The 26,011-nt window shown below is 43.0% G+C and overlaps 1 protein-coding gene across 1 annotated transcript; it reads left to right on the forward strand.

The window, feature by feature from the left end:
* The first annotated feature begins 1,739 nt into the window (after positions 1-1,739).
* Positions 1,740-19,652, forward strand: SEC61A1 (SEC61 translocon subunit alpha 1). The gene is made up of 12 exons (XM_028523764.2): positions 1,740-1,983; positions 2,232-2,299; positions 5,445-5,510; positions 5,603-5,681; positions 7,071-7,202; positions 10,481-10,590; positions 10,890-11,043; positions 14,114-14,274; positions 15,756-15,953; positions 16,226-16,417; positions 16,800-16,876; positions 17,532-19,652. The coding sequence occupies exons 1-12, from the start codon at positions 1,977-1,979 to the stop codon at positions 17,716-17,718; spliced, it is 1,431 nt and encodes a 476-aa protein (XP_028379565.1). The 5' UTR covers positions 1,740-1,976; the 3' UTR covers positions 17,719-19,652.
* Positions 19,653-26,011: the final 6,359 nt, after the last annotated feature.

Genomic DNA, 26,011 nt, shown 5'->3' on the forward strand with positions numbered 1-26,011 from the left:
TCCTGTACACGTCCCAACAGGGAACAAAACCCACATCCCAGGCATGTGCCCTGATTGGGAATTGAACCAGCAACCCTTCACCTTCCAGAACGTCACACCCATCAGGGTGAAAACACTTTTATGTGAAACAAATGAAGCATCTTTGAGGATGATTTAAAATGTATTGCCTTATGTTTTCCAAAAAGTTTTCTCATTGAGGCACATCTGTTCTGCAACAAGTGGGTCCATAGTACCCATGTCCATAATTATTCCTCTAGAAGTTCTAGTAAATATTTTTGTGGAAATGTTTAATTATACTTATATATCCCAATAGTACTTTCTAAGTCTTTTTATTGCTTTATTCTCACTTTAATAACATTTGGGGGCATTTTAAGTTTTCAAATATTTAATATATGAAATTGTTTTAAACTTCTTCCAATGTACTAACTAAATTATTGTAATAATTTATTTTCCTAAAGCAATGTTTTGTTAACACATGCAACTTAGCCAGAGTCCTAAAGTGACACAGACCAAACTATGGCATGTTTCTCAAATGTCACTGCAACAGGAGGCCCATTTTCTATGGTACTATATCCTAAAACTGTCAGTACAAACCAGTGAGTTTATATTAAAATTTAATTTTAAAGAGAAAAGAAGGGGAAAAGAGATCTTTTTAACATTAAAAAGAGAGAGGGAGACCTCTTGTCCTACCAAAATCCTGAAAAGGGATTTACAAATCTTGGATACCCGCTAGAAATGGAAGTTATAGGAAAAGTAGGAAAAGCAATCCCCAAATTATTGTTGCAAAAAAGCATCTTGACACATCTGCATTTCCATCTTCTACCGGTTCAGGACAGGACTGAGTTCCATGAAATCTTCCCTAATCCCCAGCCCGTAGCGCCCACCACTTCCTTCTCCTCTGATGTGCACAGCATTAAGTCCCTTTCTTTTAAATATATTATTTACATATTACCCTTGATTATAGGTGCAACGAAAATAAATCCAAACTGTCCATCTAGCATCCCTTGACTCTTATCCATTGTTCACCCACACTAAATCTTATTGTTTTTTTACATAACCTTTGCCTCAGTCAAATAGGCCTTCTTTACCCACAGACCGTAAGTTGTCACACCACCACGTCTTCCTCACAAGGGTTTCCTCAACATACAGCACCACCCTTCCTCATTTCTTCTCGCCGGAATCAGTCTGGGGTTGGGACAAAAGTAACTGAATTACTCCAGGAAGCCTTCCGGGATTGCCTAATGGGCCTGACCATTTCCTTAGCTGACCCCTGCTCTTCCGACCGTCTTCTCTCTCTCCTAGAACTCATCCCTTCAGTCCTCCTAAGGCAGGGGCAAGGCAGGAGTGACTTCCGGGGGCCCAGGAAAGACTGAATAACTGGACCTACAAGTGTGTCGGTCCCTGGAGCCGAGCGCCCACTAGGTGCCGCTACTGTGGTCGACGCTGGAACAAAGCCTGCTCAAAGGAGCTTACAGTCTATTCGATATTGTAAGTTCAGTAAAAGGAATGAAAGTGACCCGGGACTCTGCCTCGCTCGCAGAGCTAAGGGCGCAGGCATCATCTACCATTTGTGTCCGTTTTTCTACCAGCCAGCACTGCTTCCACCTCCCGATACGCAACCAGCCCCTTGCGCTCTCGCGTTACCAAGTCTGCTCTGTCACACACTCCCAATCCCAGCCACACCTACCTCTTAAGGACAGGCCACGGGAGGCCCGCTGCATGCCGGGAGTTGTGGTCTCCGCGGTGGCAGTGTGGGATTGGGGCCAGCTTTCAGTGCGTGGCAGGAAGCGGAAGCGGCCTACGGCCTGCACCGGTCAGGCAACCACCGCGCCCCGCCCCGCTTACCCCAGTGCTATCACTGACGTGTCTCTCTGTGGAGGTGCTGCGCCCCTTTGCAAACTGGTCCGAGGCCAGCGTCGCCTCACGCGGACTGTAGTGGAGCAGAAGCAGGACCCGGAGCCCAAGCAGCCACCGCCATGGCGAGTGAGTCCCTCGGGGCAGTCCCTGCTCCGCTGGAGTGGATCACATTCCCCCTTCCCCTCACAGGTCCGGGCAGGTGTTCGCTCGCCAGGCCTGCTTGAGTCCCAGGCCCTCCTGGGGATACCCAAGCATTTCAGTACTCGGTCTGCTCTCCTGCCCCTTGCCCTAACACAGTCTGGGCGGAAGGGCTTACCTGGGTGGCGCGAAAGGTTCTCCCAGCTCTAATTCTCCTTTTGTTTCTCCCATCAAAGTCAAATTTCTGGAAGTCATCAAGCCCTTCTGTGTCATCCTGCCTGAAATTCAGAAGCCGGAAAGAAAGGTGAGTTCCCCAAATTGCCGATAAAGGAGGCTTCGTGAAATTCTGGGCGCTTGATGTTTACAGTACAATTAAAAATGGCTTCAACACGCCAATGGAAACTCTCTCATTTATTTTTCCCCTAGAGTGCAGTTGTGTATACTCCTGAGCTTTGTTGAAAAGTGACCTTTTTGTGTGGGAATTTCCACCTTAATCATCTTGCTGTACTCGGAGCATCTTTTGTGAATGTTCGTCCAGTGAACAAAGCCTCGAGTTTGCCTTGTCCCCAAAATTTATTATGGCAGTGAATAAGGCCTCAAAAGCCTCAGGAAACTCACTTGAGTTACCCTTCCATCTTCACCTCCAACAGGAACAAATCATGAGTTGGATTTTTATGGGAGATGCTCTTTGTAGCCAGCTGTTAAAAGAAGCTAAGAACAGTCACTTTATTCTGCACAAATGAGCTTTATGTAGGCTGCCAAATTAGCTGAGAGTAAAGGCATTTTGTGAACCCTGCTTTTTACAGCAGGCACATTAAAACGTGGAAAAATAGAAATGTAGACTTACATTGAATCTTTGTCACAATTTCTGCTGCTGTGTGGCTATAGGCCAAGATAGTGAGTGATGCTAAAAGTAAGTAAAGCTGTCAGACAATGAAGAAAAGTTTCACTGGGTTCTTTTTTGGTTTTTAAAATTTATTTATTTATTTATGTATGTATGTATGTATGTATGTATTTAGAGAGGGGAAGGGAGGAAGAAAGAGAGGGAGAGAAACATCTGTGTGTGGTTGCCTCTCATATGCCCCCAACTGGGGACCTGGCCCACAACCTAGGCATGTGCCTTAGAGGTGACCCTTTGATTTCCAGGCGGGCACTCAACTGCTGAGCCACACCAGCCAGGGCTCACTGGGTTCTTAAAGAATAGTAATATATTTTGATTTCACATTCTTCTCAGAGTATTATTAATACATTCATATATATATGTACTTGACATTAATATGGACAGTTGGGTTCTTGGAGCATCCTTTTTTCCTTTTTTGGACGTAAAACTGTTTTATATTGTATAAATAATCCACATATATACTGCCTTTGATGGGCTAATATGCACAACTCTTCCCCTTGCCCTACCCCCAGCATAGCAGAAAGGGCATGTATGGTTCTGTAGGTCAGCAAGCCTGGGACCCACCCTTTACTCAGCCTTTTACTAGCTGTGACATTAGCTTTGTAGTTTAAGTGTGATAGATGGAGCAGTGAAAATATGTGCAGAGTATATCATTGGCTTCAGAAGGAATTAACTCTGGAAGATGTGACGCCTGATGATTGTTTTGAAGGAAGAATAGAAATTTCCTTGAAGTAAGGGAAAGGAACTCCAGGCATAAGGAATATATAATGTGCAAAGGCACTGAAGACAAGCAGGCTGGAGAATGTTAGGTATAGTTCAGAACTGAGAAGAACATAAAGAGTAATGGAAAGCAATAAGCCAAACAGATTAGAAAGCTGCTTTGGAAGTAGGGTAGAGGACTGGAGTAGTTTAGAGGCTTTTGCATTAGAGGGTGAACTATGGGAGTGGGCTAGGAGGAGATAAGGATGGATTTAGGGGGTCATGAAAAAGTAGAGTTAGAAAAGACTTAGATACAACTTTTGATGTTTTGCTGTTGAATTTGACTGAATACAGGAGAGACTAGGTTATTAACAAATAAGGAATCTTACAAAAATTGTCCTCTCTTTTTTCCTATGAAGAATTATTTCACAACAAGCCTGTTATGTTACTGGTTAGCCTCCCCTTGGTCTCCTAATTCTTTGCTGTGATGTGATGGCAGGTGAAAAGGAGAGCATTCTCAAGAGGAAGAAGAGTTCTGTGAATTCACTGAACTTCACATGGAGTATCTGGATATGGAATTACTACCTTTGTATGATTCTGTTATCATGGCCTGAAGTGGTAGATAGAGACTAGAACTTCTTTTTTTTTTTTAAGATTTTATTTATTTATTTTTAGAGAGGGAAGGGAGGGAGGGAGGGAGGGAGAGAGAGAGAGAGAAACATCAATGTGTGGTTGCTGGGGGTTATGGCCTGCAACCCAGGAATGTACCCTAGCTGGGAATCGAACCTGGGACACTTTGGTTCCCAGCCCGCGCTCAATCCACTGAGCTACGCCAGCCAGGGCGAGACTAGAACTTCTATTCTGACCAGAGAGCCAGGACTCTGGCTTGGTGCTTGCTTAGACTCCTCTTCCCTTCAAATTAAAAAGTATTTTAAGAACACAGTTTTGTTCACTTAATACTGTCACTCTAAAGGCATTTCCACATAAAAATTTTTAGTCTGCACAATATAACTGTGTTTGTTAAGCCCTTTAAAGCTATTTTTGCAGTGTAGGCAGCAAGTACTAATGGAGATGCTGAGTTTTAGAGGCAGAAGACCTAGAAGGATTCCCACTCTACTGCTTAGTACCAGAGGGGATTTAGACAGGGCATCTAAACTTCTAATAATTCTTATTAGTTATCTGTAAAATGATTCTGAAGTGTAACCTATCCTACTTACATACCCAAAGAGATGTGAAAAGTCTTAGACAGATGCTTTTAGTGAGTAGGTTAAATTTGCAACTCTCCGTACCCTCCCACCCTGCATTATTATTATACCTTGTTTTACCCTTAATTCATAGAAAATATAGTACATATTAAACAATCACAAATTCCAAATTAGTTGATTCCAGAGTAAGATTTTGTCAGTTACAAAATCCTTTCAAATGAATGGTGATGATTCATATGTTATAAGGGCTTATCTGGTTTAAGAATCCCTTTCAATCACAATATTTTGTGATCTTGGGTCTGATCCTAAACTGTTAATGGTAGTGGTTAAGAGCACACACTTTGGACTCAAATTCACTTCATTTGTGGGATTTGGGACAAATTTCTTGTGTCTTCTAAGATTTAGTTTCTCATATGTGGTACAAGGATCAAATGAGATGATGCATATCAAGGTCTTTGCATATGTGCCTTATACATAGAAAGCCTGCAGTGCATGTTCTTTTATTTTGGTACTTATATTTGGTACCTGGTTTGAAGTGTTCAAGACTTTTCTGGTGATCAGGCAAAAGGGTCTGATCTGAGTCCGTTTCTATTAATTTCCTTATGAAAATAACTTGTTGACTGAATCCATTCTCTTCTATGTAGATTCAGTTTAAGGAGAAAGTGCTGTGGACTGCTATCACTCTCTTTATTTTCTTGGTATGCTGCCAGGTAAGCCCAGGTTTCCTGTTCTCATGTGGAGGTGGGGGTCAGAAAGGGCTGAAGAAAGTTTGCTGATTTCTTTTCTCTCTGCTTTTTTCCAGATCCCCCTGTTTGGTATCATGTCTTCAGATTCTGCCGACCCTTTCTATTGGATAAGAGTGATTCTAGCTTCTAACAGAGGTAGAACTCTGGCTCGCTGCACCTCTTTCTGTACAATGTGGGCTTGACTTACCTCCTTTAGTTAAATTACAGGCTTTGGCTTTATGTGTAATTCAGAGAGTGTTCGGGAAGAATGTTAGTGTGCTGTACTAAATAGCCCTAGTAAATGCCAGATTCAGCACCGAGGCATAGAATATTCAAAATTGCGTGTGAATGTAGTACAAAGCCTGTAATAAGAAGATTATCGTAAGTCTATGTCTTAGAGAATTTAAAAAAAAAAAACTAGAATATTTTTTAAACAATGAAATCATAATATTTCTACCTATCTTTTCTTGTGCTTTGATAACCTTTAGAATATGTAATTTGTTTCTCAGCTGCATCTTTTTCATATCTATAGGTTACACATATGTGTCAAAAATATATAACAATGTTTTATATGCTCTAATTACTTTGGGGAGGATTTTGAATGTTTACATCAGTACTGCTTTTGATTAACTTTTGTTTTTTAAAGATTGTATTTATTTATTTTTAGAGAGGGAAGGGAGGGAGATAGAGATAGAGAGAGAGAGAGAGAGAGAGAGAGACATCAATGTGCAGTTGCTGGGGGTTATAGCCTGCAACCCAGGCATGTACCCTGGCTGGGAATCAAACCTGCGACACTTTGGTTCGCAGCCCACGCTCAATCCACTGAGCTACGCCAGCCAGGGCTTGATTAACTTATGTTTTAAATATAATTCAAATTAAGTTTCAAATCAATTGGAAATATGTTAGCATAATGGAAGTAGTTTATTCACAACTAGATATAATTATACAGGTTTCCTTTTCAAACTCTGGAAAACATTTGAATTGTTAGTCTTTTTATTAACTGATGAAGAGACTAACCTTTCTTATCTCTGTAAAACCAGACTAAATCTGTTTGTGGTGAATTTAAATGCAGCTGTCTGTTTAAAAGCCATATGACATCCAAAACAGAATTAAGATATGGCCTGGCAGACTGAACAGAATGAAATGAATTATACTGTAATCATTGATATTTTGGGATTAGTCTCTAAATTAAATGCTGCTAGCAAACTAAAGCACACTGGATTTGTATAAGAAGTACACAGTCAGCCCTGGCTGGTGTGGTTCAGTGAATTGAGTGCTGGTCTGTGAACCGAAGGGTTGCTGGTTCAATTCCCAGTCAGGGCATGCCTGGGTTGCGGGCCAAGTCCCCAGTGTGTAGGGTGTGCAAGAGGAAACCACACATTGATGTTTCTCTCCCTCACTTTCTCCCTCCCTTCCCATCTGTCTAAAAATGAATAAATAAAATCCTTTAAAAAAAAAGTACACAGATTTTGCTCATTTATTTTCTTAATAATGTGTTGCTTTTCCAAGATAATGTGGGCTGTATTTTGCCTCCCCTGTCCTCAGGCACATTGATGGAGCTGGGTATCTCTCCCATTGTCACCTCCGGCCTCATCATGCAGCTCTTAGCTGGCGCCAAAATAATTGAAGTTGGTGACACCCCAAAAGACCGAGCCCTCTTCAATGGAGCCCAAAAGTGTAAGTGAGATTTTGAATGATGTTTGAATTTCTGTAGTTGAAAATTTGAATTCACTATAAAGTTGGGAGCATCAGAACAGTTTTTCTTTGTACAGTGTAACTTCTTTGGCCCATCAATCCTGCAGGTGGTCCTAGGCCTGTGTTAGCAACAGAGCACTTCTCAGGGAGAGGGCCATTAGCCAGGGCCTGTATTAATACCACTTCAGTGAGGGGCTTGACTGTGGTCACATAACCTGTTGTTTTTCTGGGCACCACTCTTCATCCTGCCTAATGCAACATGCCAGTAGAGTGGCAGCAATTCCTCTCATGCTCTTGGCACTGCTCTGAGCAGCACCCTCTTTTTATACCAGAAAACTGGTAGGAACTATGGAGAAAAAAATAAAGCAAGAAGAAGGTGGAGTAGGTGCTAAAAAAGAAAGAAGAGGAATATGTGGTGGGAAAAGTTCTCAATCGTGGAGTGGTAAAGAGCAAAGTGGAGTAATTCCTAAAGTGGAAGTTGTTCTCAGATGAGAACAACACATGGGAATCAGAAGAGAACCTGAATTGTCCTGACCTCATTGCTGAGTTTCTACAGTCACAAAAAATAGCACATAAGACAGATAAATCAGAGGGAGGCAAGTGCAAAGCTGAAGATAGGAAGAGGAGAGCAAACCAAAAAAAAAGAAAGAAGACTCAGAACAGCCATGAGGCTTTGCCCAGGGTTTGGAGCTGGGATGGATTATTAGAGCTACAGAATCTAGTGGAGAACTCATGTTCCTGATGAAATGGAAAAACTTTGATGAGGCTGACCTGGTCCCTAACAAGGAAGCCAGCATTAAATGACCCCATGTTTTCATATCCTTATGTGAGGAAAGACTCACATGGCATTGCTAGCCCTCAGAAGATGATGACAAAAAAGATGATATGGATTAACTCTTCTGGTACCAGCGCCTGTCTCATCTGACTGTGGATTTCAGGTAGGGAGGGGGAGTTCTTCTTGCCTGGACACAACAGAGATAGCTTGAGAAAGGTGTCCTTTGAAAGAACCAGGATAGTTTCTGTGCCCTAAAACAGGCCAAGTGCTTCAAAGCTCTTCCATGTAGTATAGTTTGCACACCCATCCCAATGGAGGGGAGGGAGGATAAGTGTTTCAAGCAACCCATTCTATACTTTGCTAAGAAGAGCGAAGGGCCTTCTATTGGTCATGGGAGAGCAAAAAGATACTGTAGAGCTTCAAAGAGCATCTCCACAACCCACAGCCTTCTTCCCAATAGTATTAACTGCATTTTAACAGCATAGCATGGATGCACAATAGTTTTGGTTTCTTATTGTATTATTTGGGGGTGGGAGGGAAGGGGTGAGAAGGGAGATGGGTGGGGTTGGTTTTTTTTATAATTTGGAGCCTGGTTGGAGAAATGGTGAAACAGTGTAAAGAACAAGGTTCTGTGCCCAGATTATTTCATCTTTACCAAAAACATTACTGGCAATCTAAATGAGCACTGTGAGAGACTGTTTAAAAGTTGTGAATGCTGGAAACTTACAAGCCAAGGTTTTCCCTGCCTGAGCTTAATGCTGTTCCCAGCAAAGAATTAAGCCAGCTGGTAAGTTACCAAAGCTGCCATTTTGGGTATCAAAACTGGTTGAGAAGGGAAAGTCTTTTATTGGACCATATACAGAGGTAGATTATTCTGTTTTAAAGGTTTTAATTCTTGAAATTGACAAGAAGATGTTTTCCCAATTATGAATTTATAAATACTAGAGAGAAAGAGAGAACTTTTGGAAGAGCCCTGGTACTTGGATAGGCTGTACAAGGCAGCGGGGAATATGTCCCTTATTCCAAAGGCTCCATAATTGCGTGGAAGGAGCAGGTCTTGGAGTTCTTGCTCCACCAGCTACATGTCCTTAACCTCGTAGGAGGAGATGGTATGTACTTCAGAGGTGTCATAAGAATTCAATGGAGTCACATTTGTAAAGCATCTCTTTGTCTTGGCACATAATAGGTATTGTGCAGGTGTTGTTTTTCTTCTGGGAGTTTAAAAAGATTCAACTTAGGGGAAAGGTGATCCTCTCAACCCAGCTCTACTATTTACTAGCTTTGTGACTCTGGACAAAGTTAGATGACAGCTCTTACCTCTCAGTTTCTTCATTTGTACAAGTGGTAATAGTAATATTTGCCTCATAGCAAATAACTGTCACTAGTAATAATGACCAGTCATCAAAATTATTCATGTTCAGCCTCTGACTGAACTGAAATATATTAATTAGGATGTGATTGAGTTTTCTACCCAGCCATATTTTCTTCCACACCAGCATGTGGAAGAAATCTATTTAAGTTAATAGGTTAAATAATTGAGCAAAAAAAATTAATCTAATTTAAATTTATAAGTTTCAGACACAAATCAGGGTTTTAAAATATATATATTAATTATTTTTCAAAAGCACAAATTGCCTGTTTTTTCTCTGGCCTTGGCAGCTTTTTTAATCTTCTGCTTTGAGAATTCAATGTCATTGAGCAATTTTTTAAAAGTCAAATAGGGACTACATTTCATGGGCACTCTGGAGTACAATTTTATTTTTACTAATCAGGTTTGACAAACTAAACAGAAAAGCCAAACTCGAAGCCCAAATTCGTACTTAGAGATTCACTTAGTATTGGGGAACCAGTAAAAATGTGTCAATTCCATTGTGCCTAATAATGAGGTACATAATGATATTAAAAAACAGTCTACAAAAAGAAAACTTCTGAAAATGGGACAAGTGACTATATTGATGCCATCTTGAGGGTTTTGTTTTTTGGTTTTTGTTTTTTTCCTTTAAAAATATATATATATATATGAACTGGGAAGAGATCCCTTTACTCCAGGGTTAAACATTTGTGTTCTGGACTTAGCCTGCAGAGGTGGCCCAAGTGTGTCGTTCAAACTCAGGAGCTCTCCAGAACCCAAGCAGCTTGATCTGAGTTTGGATGCTGTCTTCAGTAGATATTGGTCCGTGATTTGTCTTCCATAAAAACTAACTTGTCATATTCCAACTCTTTTCCTCTTCCCATCACTGAAAGGAAAGTACATTTAGGAGTGAAATTAAGGAGCTCACCTTGTGTTAACAGGCATTTGAGTTATTGTGTACTTTGACTACTGGGTGTTTCTTGGACCACGCTCCTTGGAGGCACTATTAGTATTCTTCATTTTTGTTTTCTTGGTGCCTTGCACAGAGTAGGTGTTCAATAACTGTTTCCTCTATGACTGTGTAATGTCCCACTTTGAGAACATAGTTTTGTTTTTGTTTTTTTTGATTTCTAGTATTTGGCATGATCATTACCATTGGCCAGTCTATTGTGTATGTGATGACGGGAATGTATGGGGACCCTTCCGAAATGGGTGCTGGAATCTGCCTGTTAATCACCATTCAGGTAATTATTATGCTAACATTTGCCCCTTCTGAGTAGCTCCTCATATTCACTTAGACTTTCCAAATAACAAACCTGAACCACGCATAAAAGAAACTTTTACTTAGAAGGAGACGAACCACCTTGTGTTGACTCTTCTAAACTCACTAGGAGAAGGCTTTACTGTCTATTGTCTACTCAGTCTTTAGCATTTATATCAGAGAATCTTCTTACTAAAAATGAAGGGAAGAGTCATGCCTGTAGGGAGAAGGAATGAAGTCTACTTGGGTTTCTTTACTTTTATTTTTTTTAAATTTTTACAGCTCTTTGTTGCTGGCTTAATTGTCCTACTTTTGGATGAACTTCTGCAAAAAGGATATGGCCTGGGCTCTGGTATCTCGCTCTTTATTGCCACTAACATCTGTGAGACCATCGTGTGGAAAGCATTCAGCCCCACCACTGTCAACACTGGCCGAGGTAAGGGCCCTGGGCTTTCCTGGGGATAGGAGTTGGTAAAAAGTACTGACATGTGCAAAGCAGAAAATGAAGGTTCCCCCGTTCAGGGAAAAATCACCTCCATTTTAGGTACATTACTTCTGATGTTTCTGTATGCATCAGCAGAATTTTCTTGAACATAGACAGGCTTCTGCTCATATGGTACATAACATGTATTCCATGTCAGAGTATTCCACAGATACTTGCCATGCCGGAATACAGAATCCTGCCTCATTTTTCCTAGCACAATGTGGACTTTATGGCAAGGATGAAGCAGCATTTATTTAAACAGTCTTCTAATGTACTTGTAGGACATATCTAGTTTCAGTTGTTATTACAAAACAGTAAACAGCCTTATACATTCATGGTTATGTATTTTAGCAGTAGCTCTCAGTGAATATGTTTCTAAAAATGAAATCACCGAACCAACATCCTTGGTCATGCAAGGGGCAACTTTGTGAGAGAGGCCTGGACTTGGAGTTCACCTCCTGGCTGTTTCTATTAATAGTATATACATGGCTTTGGGCAAATCCCTCTACCACTGAGCCTCATTTGCCAGGATGAAGTGAGAAGTAACATGAAGTGAGATGACACCAGGCTCATAGTAGATACCTATAAAATGTTAGCATTCTACGCTATACGCACAAAGAGTGCCAAGGACATCTTGTTTCAGAGAAGTTTTTAATAATTTCTAAACATACAGAAAAGTATGACTTCTTACGAAAGGCAGTCAGCATTCTTCATCATTAAATATGTTATTTACTTGTAAGAATCCTTTGAGAAGTAAATTTTTAATGCACGTTTGAGTGTTTTCTTTGAATTGAATACTGGAGACAGAGTACTTGGCTCCAGAGACCATATAATCTCAGTGAGACTCAAACTAGGTCCCTGGGTACATCAAGACCACAAGTGCCAAACAGATTGCAAAGAAAAGAGGGAATGTCAGAGAAGAGTGGCAAGATGAGACTTGATTCCTCCCGGGCACTTCCTGGAACTGTAGGAAATCCAAGGCAAATGGGGAGGCTAGGGGCCAGAAAGCAGGGCTTTTCTGGAATGGGTGTGAAAGGCAGGAGGATAAAGAGTAGGAGTTCGTGTATATGGCAAGATCATACTATAACTGGTGTGGGGGCATCCTGAGTTAGGAGGAAGTGATGCCAGGATGGAGCCAAGCAGCCACTTCTGTTTAGGAGCAGGCCACTGAGGCAGGGGAACTGGAGTCTGGATGGAAAAATTTACCCCAGATTCGAGTGGAAGACAGAGAATGCAGTGTTATGATGTCAACTGGCAATGTTTGAGAACTGCCTGGAGAAAAGGTGCCACCAGGAAAGGTGATTCTACACCCATGTGAAGTAAAACTAATACTTAGAAGCCCTGTCTTGTTGTCAGAGATTCTGCAAATAGTGAATTTCAAGAAATGATGTTAAAAATTAGAACTAGAGCCTAAACCTGGCATTGCCTTTCATTCAACAAATATTTATCAGGTGCCTGTTAAGGGCCAGGCACTGGAAATACAAAATAAGCCATGTGTTATGTGTATGTCAGGTGTTATTGCAGGTACCAAGGAGAACAAGGCAGAGGAAGAAGATGAGAATACCAAGAGTGTTGTACAGACTTAGTCTGGGTAATTGAAGTCCTGAAGAGGGAAGGGAGCCCTATGACTGGGAGAAGAATGTTTCATTTGGGGGAATCAGCAGGTACAAAGCCCTGAAGTAGGAATGTACCTGGTGTGTTCAAGGTCAGTGTATTTGGCTGTGATAGAGTAAGGGGGAGAGTAGTCAGCTGAGATCACAGAGGTAATGTGGGAATGTTGAGAGTTGGCAGAGCGTGAACAAGTTCCTCTTCTTTTCCCGGCAACCCAGGTGTCATCCTCTATGAAATAAGGCTTCATTCTGGCTTCAGCTTTAAGATACCTGAGTTCTGTCCATTGGTTATAAACAAGCCAATGCTGTCACCTGATCAAAAGGAAGAGAGGATGGGAATTGAGGAAGTGCTGGTAAATTAGGAAAGAGTGCTTCCACAGAAGCCCATCCTGGAGGCTTCAAAAGAAATCAGCAGTGATGCTGGTATCTCCAAATGGTCCAGTAACAGCCCAGGGGAGAAGCAGCAGGTAGTTCACTGTCATGTGTTAGAAACCTGTGTTAGAAACCTGAGGAAAATGCCCTCACAGGACAGTAGTACATAGGTGCACTTCACAGTACTAATACCAGGACCTCTCTCCCACCCACAGAACACAGTTCTGGACATAACACTGGTTCACTGTGTGTGGCCAAACTTTTGTTGTGGGATAGTTACACTTTCCTGGAAGGACATGAATACAGTGCTCCTGTTTCTTAGTTGAGCTGAGGCTTGGGGGATATTTTTTTTTAAACTTCAATAAATTTGTTAAAAATTTATAAGACTTCTAGGCCTTATGAATGCCATGTGCTCCCAGCTTCCTCTCATTTGCCCTCTACTGCCTAATCCTCAGGTCTGGCACCCATTCTTGTTCTTCATTTCTTCAGTCCCTCAGTAAGCTGCTTTGCTTCCTGGCCATGTTTTCCTGGCTATGTTCAGCACTGTTTCATAGGGGTGTGGATCAGGCCTTGTGATGGGCATGCATGTTATCCTTTCTGCTTGATCATCAATGAAAGAAGCAGAGAGGTCAGGCCCTGTCTTGTCAGAGGCAGCCTGCACATCAGAGCTGGGGATGCTCTACTGCCTGGGGGTTTCCAAGGAAATGAATGGAGCAGCTCTGAGCCTGTTCTTCAGTGTAGGACCCCTTCAGCTGGAGTTCAGCAGATCCTGCTTTTATGATTTTATAACTGATGATCATTCCACATATCTGGTGGCCATTGACATACATGCCAACAAATAACTCAAAAAGCTAGAACCTGTTTCTGTAGGTTGAAATCTCTACAGAAGAAATAGAAATGAGGGATGAGAAAATACCACTGTACCCTTGGTGTTATAGGAGTAGACACTATGAATCTTAAAAATAATTCTGTTTCACTCCCTCTGGCCACTAAGAAGCTGTTTGTCTCTTTACCACATGTGTCCCCTCCTTCACCAACAGGGATGGAATTTGAAGGTGCCATCATCGCACTGTTTCATCTGCTGGCCACACGCACTGACAAGGTCCGAGCCCTTCGAGAGGCTTTCTACCGCCAGAACCTACCCAACCTAATGAATCTGATTGCCACCATCTTTGTCTTTGCAGTGGTCATCTATTTCCAGGTGCGTCCAGACCCACCATGGTGAGCTCTGATGATCCACATTTAATTTTTAGAATGCCTTGGTGTTACACCCCCACCCACACCCCAGAAGTGGTGTACATCATCATATAGTAATGAATTGGTGGGATGGCATTTGAAAGAAGCAAGTTTCCATGGAAGCTGGATATGTGTGTTCCATTGAGTCATGGGGACCTGCCTAAACTAAACAAAACTGAGGCAGATGTAACATTTATGAAATTATGCTCCTTTGGGTTGGGCCTAGCAGCAGATAAAGAAGATTCATCTTCAAGTTCTTTGTTCAAGAGAAGTGAAAAATCTCTGCCCCAGCTGATGTGGCTCAGTGGATTGAGTGCCAGCCCACGAACCAAAGGGTTGCTGGTTCGATTCCCAGTCAGGGCACATTCCCAGGTTGCAGGCCAGGTCCCCAGTAGGGAGTGCACAAGAGACAACCACACATTGATGTTTCTCTCCCCTTCGCCCTCCCTTCCTCTCTCTAAAAATAAATAAAACCTTTTTTAAAAGAGAGAGAAGTGAAAAATATTAAGCTCTAAAGCCTCATCACCATCTTCCCAAAATTTATAGAGTCTTTGTAGGCAGTGTCTTCTTGGAAAAGGCTCTTGAGAGCTCTTACCTTTCAAATTGATTAGTTTGTGCCTCTTCTGAATAAGAGACCTGACCTGTCAGTTGCTTTTCTGTAGTTGCATTAGTCTTTGTATTTTTTTATCAGCCACTTTGCATTCTGATATTTATTGAAAAGAAGGGATAACAGTGAAGAAGACTGTTTAGTGCTTGTGGAAAGGTACTGGGTACCAGCCAAGTGCTTTTTCTAAGGACAAGACAGGTCTGTTTCTTCAGCTGAGACTTTTAGTAAGATGCCTAATTAATAAACTTTAGTACCACAATAAGCTTGGTGGGTATCTGTGGTTAGATCAACAAAAATTTATTTTAGGTTCTCTATATTCTGAGTCCTGTTCTACGCAATGCATGTTTGTAAAAATAAAAGAAAACCTTTCTATTCTCCAAGGATTTCAGAGGGAGAGGCTGTATTCATACAAAGCTTAGCTTCTCTGTTTATGATTTAAAACACTGTAAAGAGCTGTTCTGGGATGTAAGGTAGAGGCCATGGTGTCCTTGTGTTGGGGCCACTGGAAAAGTATAGGAGAGGAACTACCAAAGAGAACCACTGTTAAGACTTACTTGGGCACATGTCCTTCGGGCTTTTGTATATTCCACATCGATGCAGATTTAATGTGATGGACTTTGATAAAAATGGGATTATTTCAATGTGCTGGGCTTTGGTGCATTTTGTAAGCCTGTCTTTCTGGGAACCTTCTGTTGAAGTGACCCCAAGTACAGTGGTGGGTCAGGAAGGGGCATAAGAGCTGTGGAATCAATGTAGGCCTGGCTGTCCCCAGCTGGGTTGTGTCTGTACATATACTGGAATGAGGCACTGAGGGCACCCTGCTCTGTTTGGCTTCTCAGGGCTTCAGAGTGGACCTGCCTATCAAGTCAGCTCGTTACCGAGGCCAGTACAACACCTACCCTATTAAGCTCTTCTACACCTCCAACATTCCCATCATCCTGCAGTCTGCCCTGGTGTCCAACCTGTATGTCATCTCCCAGATGTTGTCAGCCCGCTTCAGTGGCAACCTGCTGGTCAGCCTGCTGGGCACTTGGTCTGTAAGTATGGCTGCTTGAAGAAATCAGTTTCAATTCTGTGGCTGGTTGCAGTGGTGTGCATATATATGTCTTGCTTGTGACCAAACATTTTACTTTTTAATCATGTCTTTTACAAATTCAGCACATTAAATATTCTTTTCAGTAAGAAAACTGCACTATGGACACTTGAGTAAAATTGTATTCCTTTTCATCTGCTCAGAACCACTTTTGTCCTTATGCCAAGGAATAATGAAACAGCACTCACAGGCTTTCTGTGTATTTATTCTTCCCAGGATACATCTTCTGGGGGTCCAGCACGTGCTTATCCAGTTGGTGGCCTTTGCTATTACCTGTCCCCTCCAGAATCTTTTGGCTCCGTGTTAGAAGACCCTGTCCATGCTGTTGTGTACATAGTGTTCATGCTGGGCTCATGTGCGTTCTTCTCCAAAACATGGATAGAGGTCTCAGGCTCCTCTGCCAAAGATGTAAGTATAAGTTACAATTTAATTAAACCAGGAAACAGTAGTTCTCACCCGTCACTGGTGTAAGGGGTCTCGACTTTTCACCTCTTCTTAAAAAAGTAGTCTGTGAACACACACAGCCATTTCCTCCTCATCAGGCCAAAGTGTATATGGTCATAAATGGAGTCTAACAGTAATTAGTGTTTGCCTGGGGAGCTGGAGCCAAACTAAAACTAGACTTTGTCGTGTGATTTCTTTGCAGCAGTTTTTAAGTTATCTATATAAATATTGTTAGTATGCTAAAAAAAAGGAACCTGTGAGTGTTTAGTGCCACCATAAAATGTCTACCTGGCTTTCAAGTTCCAACTTAAAATTGAGAATTGTTTTCTCCTCTGGCATCACACAGGTTGCAAAGCAGCTGAAGGAGCAGCAGATGGTGATGAGGGGCCACCGAGAGACTTCCATGGTCCATGAACTCAACCGGTGAGTACTGGCCCTAGGTCCCACTGGTTTTCTTCTGTTTGTGGTTTTTTTATACTTCAACATCTTGATAGGGCTTACGGATTTCTGGTTAATTAAATGTTACCCTTGGTTACAGGATAGAAAAGCTTCCTGTATCCATAAGAAAATCAGCATTGTAAATTTCAGATTGTTTTTCCTATCCCTAGCAGGGGCATTAGGCAGTTTTGATCATTCTCCTAGTGAGAATTCACTGAAGCCCCTAGATTCAGGAGAAATAAAATGCAAGCCATATACGAAATCCTAAGTTTTCAAGTAGTTACATTAAAAAAGTAAACATTTTTAATTAATGTAAGAAATACCATGAGATATTTTATGCTCTTCAAAATCTCATGTGGCATCTTTAATATCTCATCTTGGACTAAGCACATTTCACTAGCCACGTGTGGCTTGTATGGCCACTTAATTGGACAGCAGCCCTAGTCTGGACCATTAAGGTATGTGAAAAGGTGAAGTTTCAAGGAGATAGTGGAGTGATCTCTATAGGAGTTAGGTTCCTAAATCAGTGGTAAGCATGTCAGAGTGCCCGGCCCCACAGGCAGGTGGCCTGAGTCAAGGGTGGGCCATGCTGGAGGTATCTGCATGGTGGCACCTTGCTGACCAATCTCCCACTTCCCAGGTACATTCCTACTGCCGCTGCCTTCGGAGGGCTATGTATTGGGGCCCTTTCCGTCCTGGCTGACTTCCTAGGTGCCATCGGGTCTGGAACTGGGATCCTGCTGGCGGTCACAATCATCTACCAGTACTTTGAAATCTTTGTAAAGGAACAGAGCGAGGTCGGCAGCATGGGGGCACTTCTGTTCTGAGCCATGTCTCCCCTGGACCAGGAAGAGCCATGCTATGGAATTGCCAAGGAAGGAGGAATAATGAATCCATCATGAGGTGCTGCTGTGGCATGTGGACCTTTGTTTATTTTTTTTATTTCATATTCTTTCATTCCACTTTAAAATGCTAGAAATTTCCAGTTTGAAATTTTGCTTTTTATTCTGGCATTGGCAGTCTAACTGTAGAACTGAGGTTTTATTCAGCTGATGGCCAGAGGTTAAAAGGATAAATATCCTCATGTGTCTGTGTAACATTTGTTTTAAACTTTGCCCCTTCTCAGTGCCATAGGTGGCTGTGGTGATCCCACCTGTTCCCCAACAAGGGAGTGTCTTATTGGTTAGAAGCACAAACGTTGAAAGGACTAGGTTTCATTGTACTGGCAGGGTGTGAGGCTGGGAGTTGACCATGTGTTTTCTGGTAGATGTGGGTGACTCACTAGCATGTTGCCTCATGGTCAGGGGTAGGAACAACTGTTTAAAATTTGTTCTCTGGAAGATACAGTTGTCTTTCCTTTTTAAAGTAATTTTTTAGGACAGAGCTACTTTTAAAAGAGAGGGATGAATTTCCTCACAGACACTCTTGGTCTGTCTTTTCCTTTTTCCTCTGGTGAGGCTGGGATTCTTCAGCTTTATAAAATTGTGCCTGGCCAAACTAGGCAAACTTGTGGAAGACCCCTGAAGTGATGTTTGTCCAGTTGTCAGTGGACCTGGTCCTCTGTAGTTCCTTGACTCCTCACTCAGCCCTAGCAAAAGGAGGCACCGAGGCAGGTGCTCAGACATGAAAAGACAGTGACTTACTTGGTATTCACAGGCCACCACTACCCTCTAGTCTGAAAACTTCCCACTTGTATTTTCTAGAACAGATAGCAAAATGACCTCTACAGGAGTTATTTTTGCGCTTAGGACCTCTACAGGAGTTATTGCGCTTAGGACCGAACACAAGTACGGTAAATGACAAGATGCTACCGATCTCCTCTCAACTTCCCCAGAAGAGAAGGGTGCAGGCCCTAAGAGCTGTGATGCAGTCAGGGCCAGAGAGTTTGTGTTTTTTGTAAGCTGTTCTAATGTTTGATATAAAAAGACTCACAATTATGTGTAAAATAAGTTCTGTTTGAAAGAACAGGTGATCTAGATCTGAGGAATTAGAATCTTTTCTATGGCCTTTGGGAGTCCCTCTCAGGGGATGGGAACCTGGTAGTGCTTGGTAGCAGGGGCAGTAGAGTTGGGAGTGCCCAACTCTGAAGGACTCTTGCTAGAGGGTGCCCCAGTTCTAAGAAGGGAACACCATGGGTAAATGCAGCCCTGTTGGAGAGAGATGTCCCACCAATAGCGGGTACACAGTGGCCTCCAAAGCACAGAGACATGGTCATAATTCGGTAGAAGTGGCAAGCTTGACACCTGGTCAAGTGGGCTCCTAGGAGTCCTCACTGGCAGTGTTAACCAGAAAGCAGACTGACCAAGGAACAAGAAACAACTTGTTTAAAACCACCCAGCAAATCAGCCACAGAACCAGGATGGGCCTGGCTGGTCTGTCCACCCCCAGTGCAAGGTGTACAACCATATCACACGTGGCCTTGTCAGAACCGGTCCTGAGCCAAGACCTGACGCCTCCCCTATACTTAATCTGCTCAGCTCAATCCATGGGAATGCTGCAGCCTCTGGCAGGCAGGGCAGCAGTCCCCAGGCTTATCGGCTGTGATCTGGAGAGTGCTGGGCCTCATCAGGACCCCCAGAGTCCTGCCTGCAGCCTGTAATCATCAGTGGGGCCTGTGAGGCCCATGCTCATGCTCTGTGGTTAATGACCATAGTGGATGGGGGCTGACTCTAGCTTCCAGGGACTGTCACTGTGGACGCCAAAATGGCATTACTGAGATAAGGTGAAAATGTAACAAATAAAGCCAACTTTTTACAAGCCATTTGCTCATGTTCTTTTGGTTTTTTATTCCCAAGAAGGCCATTAAGAGAAGACACTTGAGGCTTAGTTCAGTCCTGATTTTGTACAGGATCCTAAGGTCTCCCTAGGTGCAAGTTCCTCGTCACAAATACATTTTGCCTGGAAAACTTCCTTCTGGTTGTAGTTAACCACACACTCAGGCTTTTGGTAATTTGAAACACAAGTGTCTGAGCAGAAGCCCTGGTACTGGGTTGGTGTGCTGACTGCTTGAATCCCTCCTAGGACCTCTGGAGTGGACCAGTGTGTCCTATGAGGTACAGAATCTTCCCAACAGAAGCCTATGGCCCCATGCCTCATAGCCCTTTAAGTCCAGGCTAAGGGATGTTGTTGCCCCGGCTATGACAATAGGGCATTAGTATTAGTACCCTTCCAGTCACTGATCATGAGGCTGGCCTTGGTCAGAACTGTAGGTAAACCAAGAAAATCTCCACTGCACCCTAGACCATGGCATCATGTGGACAGCAGTGGCAGGCATGGTGGCTGCTTTCCTAGAGTGTGCCATGCAGGAAAGTCTTCTAACAGCTTTTACTCAGAGCCAAATTAAAAACTATGTATCCAGGGTAAAGTAAGAAAAAAAAACTTGCCACTCACCCAGATTTCAAAGCTGACATGCTTGTCCTAGACAAGGCCTTGCCCCAAGCCCTCCATTGTGACTCCCTGGCTGGTGCTTCCTCAGTGACCCATAATGGAGGCACTGAGGTAGGAGCCTAGCTAAGGGGGAAGGTCCTGCCCACCTGTCATCATGGCTCACTGAGATAGTGTTGGCCAGGGCAGGATGTCCCTCTGGGACCACTTGAGGGACCATATTGGGGCATGGCCCTACAAGGCATACATCAGCAGTGTGCTCTGAGATTGCACCAGGACAAAGTGTGCAGTCAGTCTGCCCTGTGCTTCCTGTACACTTGCCAGCCAAAGGGGTGGGCTCAGAGACACAGAACAGGAGCCAGCAAGCAAGCTCTGCAAAGTGTAGAGACAGGCAGGGTGCTCTGGTCCTCCAAAAAACTCAGAAAACCTGTACCAGGGAAGCACTAGACCTCTTGCTGCCTCTGCCTGCGGCCAGACCATCCTCACCTGGGAGTAAAGCCAAACGAGCCCACATTTGAGGTGACACATACATGGTTTGAGTGTGAGGCCCACCCTTGGCTCATTGTGAGGCCAGGCTGGTCCTTCTGCACCTCACTTGCCAACGTGCACTAGAAGTTGAGCAGTGCCTCCCACTTATAATGGGAGTAACATTCTTTCCTGTGGGGTCAGGCACTGTGACAGCCACCTACACATGATCTCATCTACCACCCCCACCCCCTAGCTACTAGAGGCCACAGGAAGAAACTCCTCGTTTTACAGATGCAGGAATAATAGTGTGGCCAGAAGTCACATAGCCTCTTTGGAGCAGAGCCAGGACAAAATACTCAAGGTCCCCTTCCTACTTCAAGATCCTGTTTGACTGCTGGGCCTCTCTGCAGGCATCTCTGATGGAGGCCTAGTTGGGAAAGGAATGAGGGGTTCAAGGAAACGACCCACTACGAGGAGCCTCTGACACGAGGGCCAGGGTAGGTAGGTATGTGACACCACCTGAGGGTCAGCAACAGCCCCAGTGCAAAAAACTTCAACACCTACCACTGCCTGGTTCTGGAGAGTCATAGTGGTACCCCCTTAGTGGTACTACCCAACTCATTCCCCTGCCTCAAACCCTCTGGGACACCCCATCATTCTGCTGCAGAGCCTTCTGGCAGCACATCCACACAATCACCCACTCCTTTCCATTCAATACATATTACAAAGCCACTGGGAGTAAATGGGTCAGGAGATGCTGCTGCTCTCAGAAACCTATGTCCCTGCAACAGGGGTTCTGTAGGATGCACCAAGAATCTGGACCTTCCCAGTTTCCCTACTCTGTCCTGCAAAGCCCAGCTCAATGAGCTTAGAAACATACAAAGCTCCACCAGAAGACAGCTGGCTAAATTACAGCACCTCTTTCCTCTTTTGGAAAGGAACTAGTAGGACATTCTTCACATGCTGAGTTAGAAGAATCTCCAAGATGTGATGTTGAGGAAAAATTTAAAAGGCAAGAAGCAGAAGAGTATATACTATTTGTGTTTTAAAATAGACTGCAGTAGAGATAAAAAAAAAAAATAGACTGCATCAGGAAAAGATTTCACAATTTCTTATGAAACTGAACATACACCTACCCAAGAGAAATTTTTAAATGTTCATTGCAGCTTATTCATAATAGCTGAGAAGTGGGAACAGCATGTGAATGGATGAGTAAAGTGGTGGTCAGCCGTACAATCGTTTCATACGTAACTTTAAAAAGAACAAGCAAGATACACATCAGCATGTCTGATCTTGAGAGCATGAATCTCACTGTCCAAAGTGGATTGAAACAAATCACAACAGAGTATGCACACACCACATGATTTCATTTTTATGACATTCTAGAGCAGGCACAGCTAATCTATAAGGAGAAAAACCAGAACACTGTTCCATCTAGTGTGGTAAAGATTGGAAAGAGGCATAAGGAAACTTTCTGGGTGACAGTTACATTCTTGAGAGGTTTGAGTTGCACTGGTCAAAACTCAGTTTAGTGGACTTGACTGTATATAAATTTAACCTTAAAAAAAAAGCACAAGCCCTGGTTGGTATGGCTCAATGAATTAAGGCTGCAAACCAAAGTGCGAACCAAAGGGTCGCCAGTTCAGTTCTCAGTCTACGGCACATGCCTGTGATGTGGGCCAGTCCCTAGTAGGTGGCGCATGAGAGGCAACCACACATTGATGTTTCTCTCCCCTACTTTTTCCCTTCTTTCCCCTCTCAAAAAATAAGTAAAGTTAAACACACACACACACACACACACACAGCCCCTCCCATGTGCATCCAGGCCCAGCACCTGTAGCTATCAAACCCAGATTGCTTTGTAACTCCTAATAGATAGCCCCAGGTCAGTCACAGGCAGCATCTGACATTGACCCACACTGGACTTCATCCCAAGAGGCCTCAGAACCAATACACCAGGTGAGTGACTTCAGACCAAAACAGAGCACCACCCAATTTTCTCCACAAGTTGACCATGCAAAGAGAGGTCTTGGCAGGTACCAGAACCAAATGGAAGAATCCCACTGTGTGGGGTTAGTCCCAACACAGCTTATACACTGTGGTCATGGCCAAGCCTCACAGCCAGTCAGCCTAAGGTCAATCCCACCCACTGATGTGCCAGTAGCAGTCAAGGCTCAACTACAACAGGAGGGCACACACAACCCACAGCTGGCTGCTCTTGCCTCACCACCACTGCCTGGCTACTGCCTTGCTGTGCCACAGCACATCCTCTCCACCTCTCCTACCCATCAGGATGAATGTTTCTTTAAATTCTTGGTTGTTGGACTTCCATACAGTTCAATTTTCTGGCAGTTCTGGTTGTATTTTGTTTTAAATTGGTTGTTATCCTTCTTCTGGTTGTGCAAGGAGGCAAAGCAAGTCTATCTAAATCTCCCTCTTGGCTAGAAGTTAAAACCATTTTCTTCAAGATCAGGAATCAGAGTTGTTCACCTAACTACTTTTATTATGCATAGTATTGGAAGTTCTACCCACTGAAATCAGACAGGAAAAATAAATAAAAGGCATCCAAATTGGAAAGGAAGAAGTAAAACTCATAATTTGAAGATGACATGATACTAAGTAGACAGAACCCTAAAGATTCCATAAAAAATTTACTAGAACTGACAAATGACTCCAGTAAAGTAGCAGAATACAAAATTAATATTCAGATATTGCTTGTATTTTTATATATCAAAAATGAACTATCAGAAACAGAAATAAAGAAAATAATCTCATTTACAATTGTATCAAAAACTACCTGGAAATAAATTTAACCAAGGAGGTACAAGACCTGTTCTCAGAAAATGTTAAAACATTGAAGAAAGAAATTAAAGAAGATACAAAACAAGTAAGTATGTATCATGCTCATGATAGGAAGATTAATATTGTTAATATTTCCATACTACCCAAAACAATCTATAGGCTCAGTACAATTCTTATCAAAATACCAATGGCAATTTTTAAAAATATATTTTATTGATTACACTATTACAGTTGTCCCATTTTCCTCCCTTCACTCCCCTCTACCCTGCAAAACCCCTTCCCACCCACATTCTCCCCGTTTAGTTCATGTCCAGGTGTCATAAGTTCTTTAGCTTCTACATTTCCCATACTATTCTTACCCTCCCCCTGTCTATTTACTACCTACTATCAATGCTACTTATTCTCTGTACCTTTTTCCCCTCTCTCCTCCTCCCACTCCCCTGTTGCTAACCCTCCATGTGATCTACATTTCTGTAGTTTTGCTCCTGTTCTAGTTGTTTGCTTAGTTTTTGTTTTTGGTGTGGTTGTTAATGAATGTGAGTTTGCTGTCATTTTACTGTACATGTTTTTTATTTTATTTTTCTTAGATAAGTCCCTTTAACATTTCATAAAATAAGGGCTTGGTGATGATGAACTCCTTTAACCTGACCTTATCTGAGAAGCACTTTATCTGCCCTTCCATTCTAAATGAAAGCTTTTCTGGATAGAGCAATCTTGGATGTAGGTCCTTGCCTTTCATGACTTGGAATGCTTCTTTCCAGGCCCTTCTTGCCTGCAAGGTGTCTTTTGAGAAATCAGCTGACAGTCTCGTGGGCACTCCTTTGTATGTAATTCTCTCCTTTTGTCTTACTACTTTTCAGGTTCTCTCCTTCTCTTTAATCTTGGGTAATGTAATTATGATGTGCCCTGCTTCTGTGCCTCTCCTCATTATTTTGAATTCTTGTTTCCTCATCCTTCTCTGGTTGAATGTTTCTTTCTTCTGGTCCACTCCATTGATTTGAGTCCCAGTTTCCTTCCCATCACTATTGGTTCCCTGTACATTTTCCTTCATTTCACTTAGCATAGCCTTCATTTTCTCATCTAATTTGCGACCAAATTCAACCAATTCTGTAAGCATCCTGATCACCAGTGTTTTGAACTGTGCATCTGATAGCTGGCTAAGCAATCTCTTGGTCGCTTAGTTGTATTTTTTCTGGAACTTTGATCTGTTCTTTCATTTGGGCCATTTTTTTTTGTTTTGACACACCTGTTATTTATTGAGGGGCAGAGCCTTAGGTGTTCATCAGGGTGGGGCAACCCATGTCACTGTTGTATGTGGGGGAGTGCTCCAAGAGGGAACAATGGTGCTTGCTCCGCTCCCTGCCAGATTTCAGTCACTTCCCTCGCTTCCCACAAGTAAATTGGGTCCTTCTGGTGCTGATTCCCAGGTGGATGGGTTTGTGTACATTCTAGGACCCTGTGGGTCTTTCCAAGGAACTCTTCTGAGGCTGGGAGTTTCTCCCGGCACCTCAACCCCCCCCCCCAGATGTTTTCAATCAGTGTTTTGAGGCTTTATTTCCCCATGCTGAGACCCTGGATTGCATGGTCTGTCTGGCTCCCCAGTTTTGCCTAGTTTATCTACATGCAAATATGGAACTGCCTGGTCCGCCAGCCACCTTGTGCACTGCGCCCCACCACAATCTGCCACCTTGCTGGCACCTTGCTGGGTCTGCCCGCTGCCACTTTGTGTGCCCAGGGTCTTCCAGCCACTGCTTTGCCACATGCCCTCTCTGCCCGGCTACCCAACTCTGCACCTCCTACCATTCTGGATGAATGGGTCTACTTTAACTCCTTGGTTGTCAGACTTCCATGGAGTTCAATTTTCTGTCAGTACTGGTTGGTTTTTGTTTCTAGATTGTTGTCCTTATTTTGGTTGTGCAAGGAGGCACAGTGTGTCTACCTATGCCTCCATCTTGGCCGGAAGTCCCAATGACATTTTTCACGAGAACAAATAATCCAAAAATTTATATAGAACCACAGAAGACTCCAAATAGTCATAAGCAATGGTGGGGGGGATAAAAGAACAAATTTGGAGGTATTATACCAGCTTATATTAATCTTGTATAGCCTTGATTACTATAGCCAAGAAAACATGGTACTAGGGCAAAAAGAGACACAGAGATCAATGGAACAGAATAGAGAGGCCAGGAATAAACCCATGTCTTAAGTCAAGTAATATTTTTTTTTTAATTTTTTTTTTTTTTTTTTTTTTTTTAGAGAGGGAAGGGAGGGAGAGAGAGAGAGAGAGAGAAACATCAATGTGCGGTTGCTGGGGGTTATGGCCCGCAACCCAGGCATGTACCCTGGCTGGGAATCGAACCTGGGACACTTTGGTTCCCAGCCTGCGCTCAATCCACTGAGCTACGCCAGCCAGGGCCCATCAAGTAATATTTGATAAAGAAGGCAAGAATATAGAATTGAGTAAAG

The sequence above is a fragment of the Phyllostomus discolor genome, chromosome 9 (genome assembly GCF_004126475.2).
Source record: "Phyllostomus discolor isolate MPI-MPIP mPhyDis1 chromosome 9, mPhyDis1.pri.v3, whole genome shotgun sequence".
Taxonomy (NCBI): domain Eukaryota; kingdom Metazoa; phylum Chordata; class Mammalia; order Chiroptera; family Phyllostomidae; genus Phyllostomus; species Phyllostomus discolor.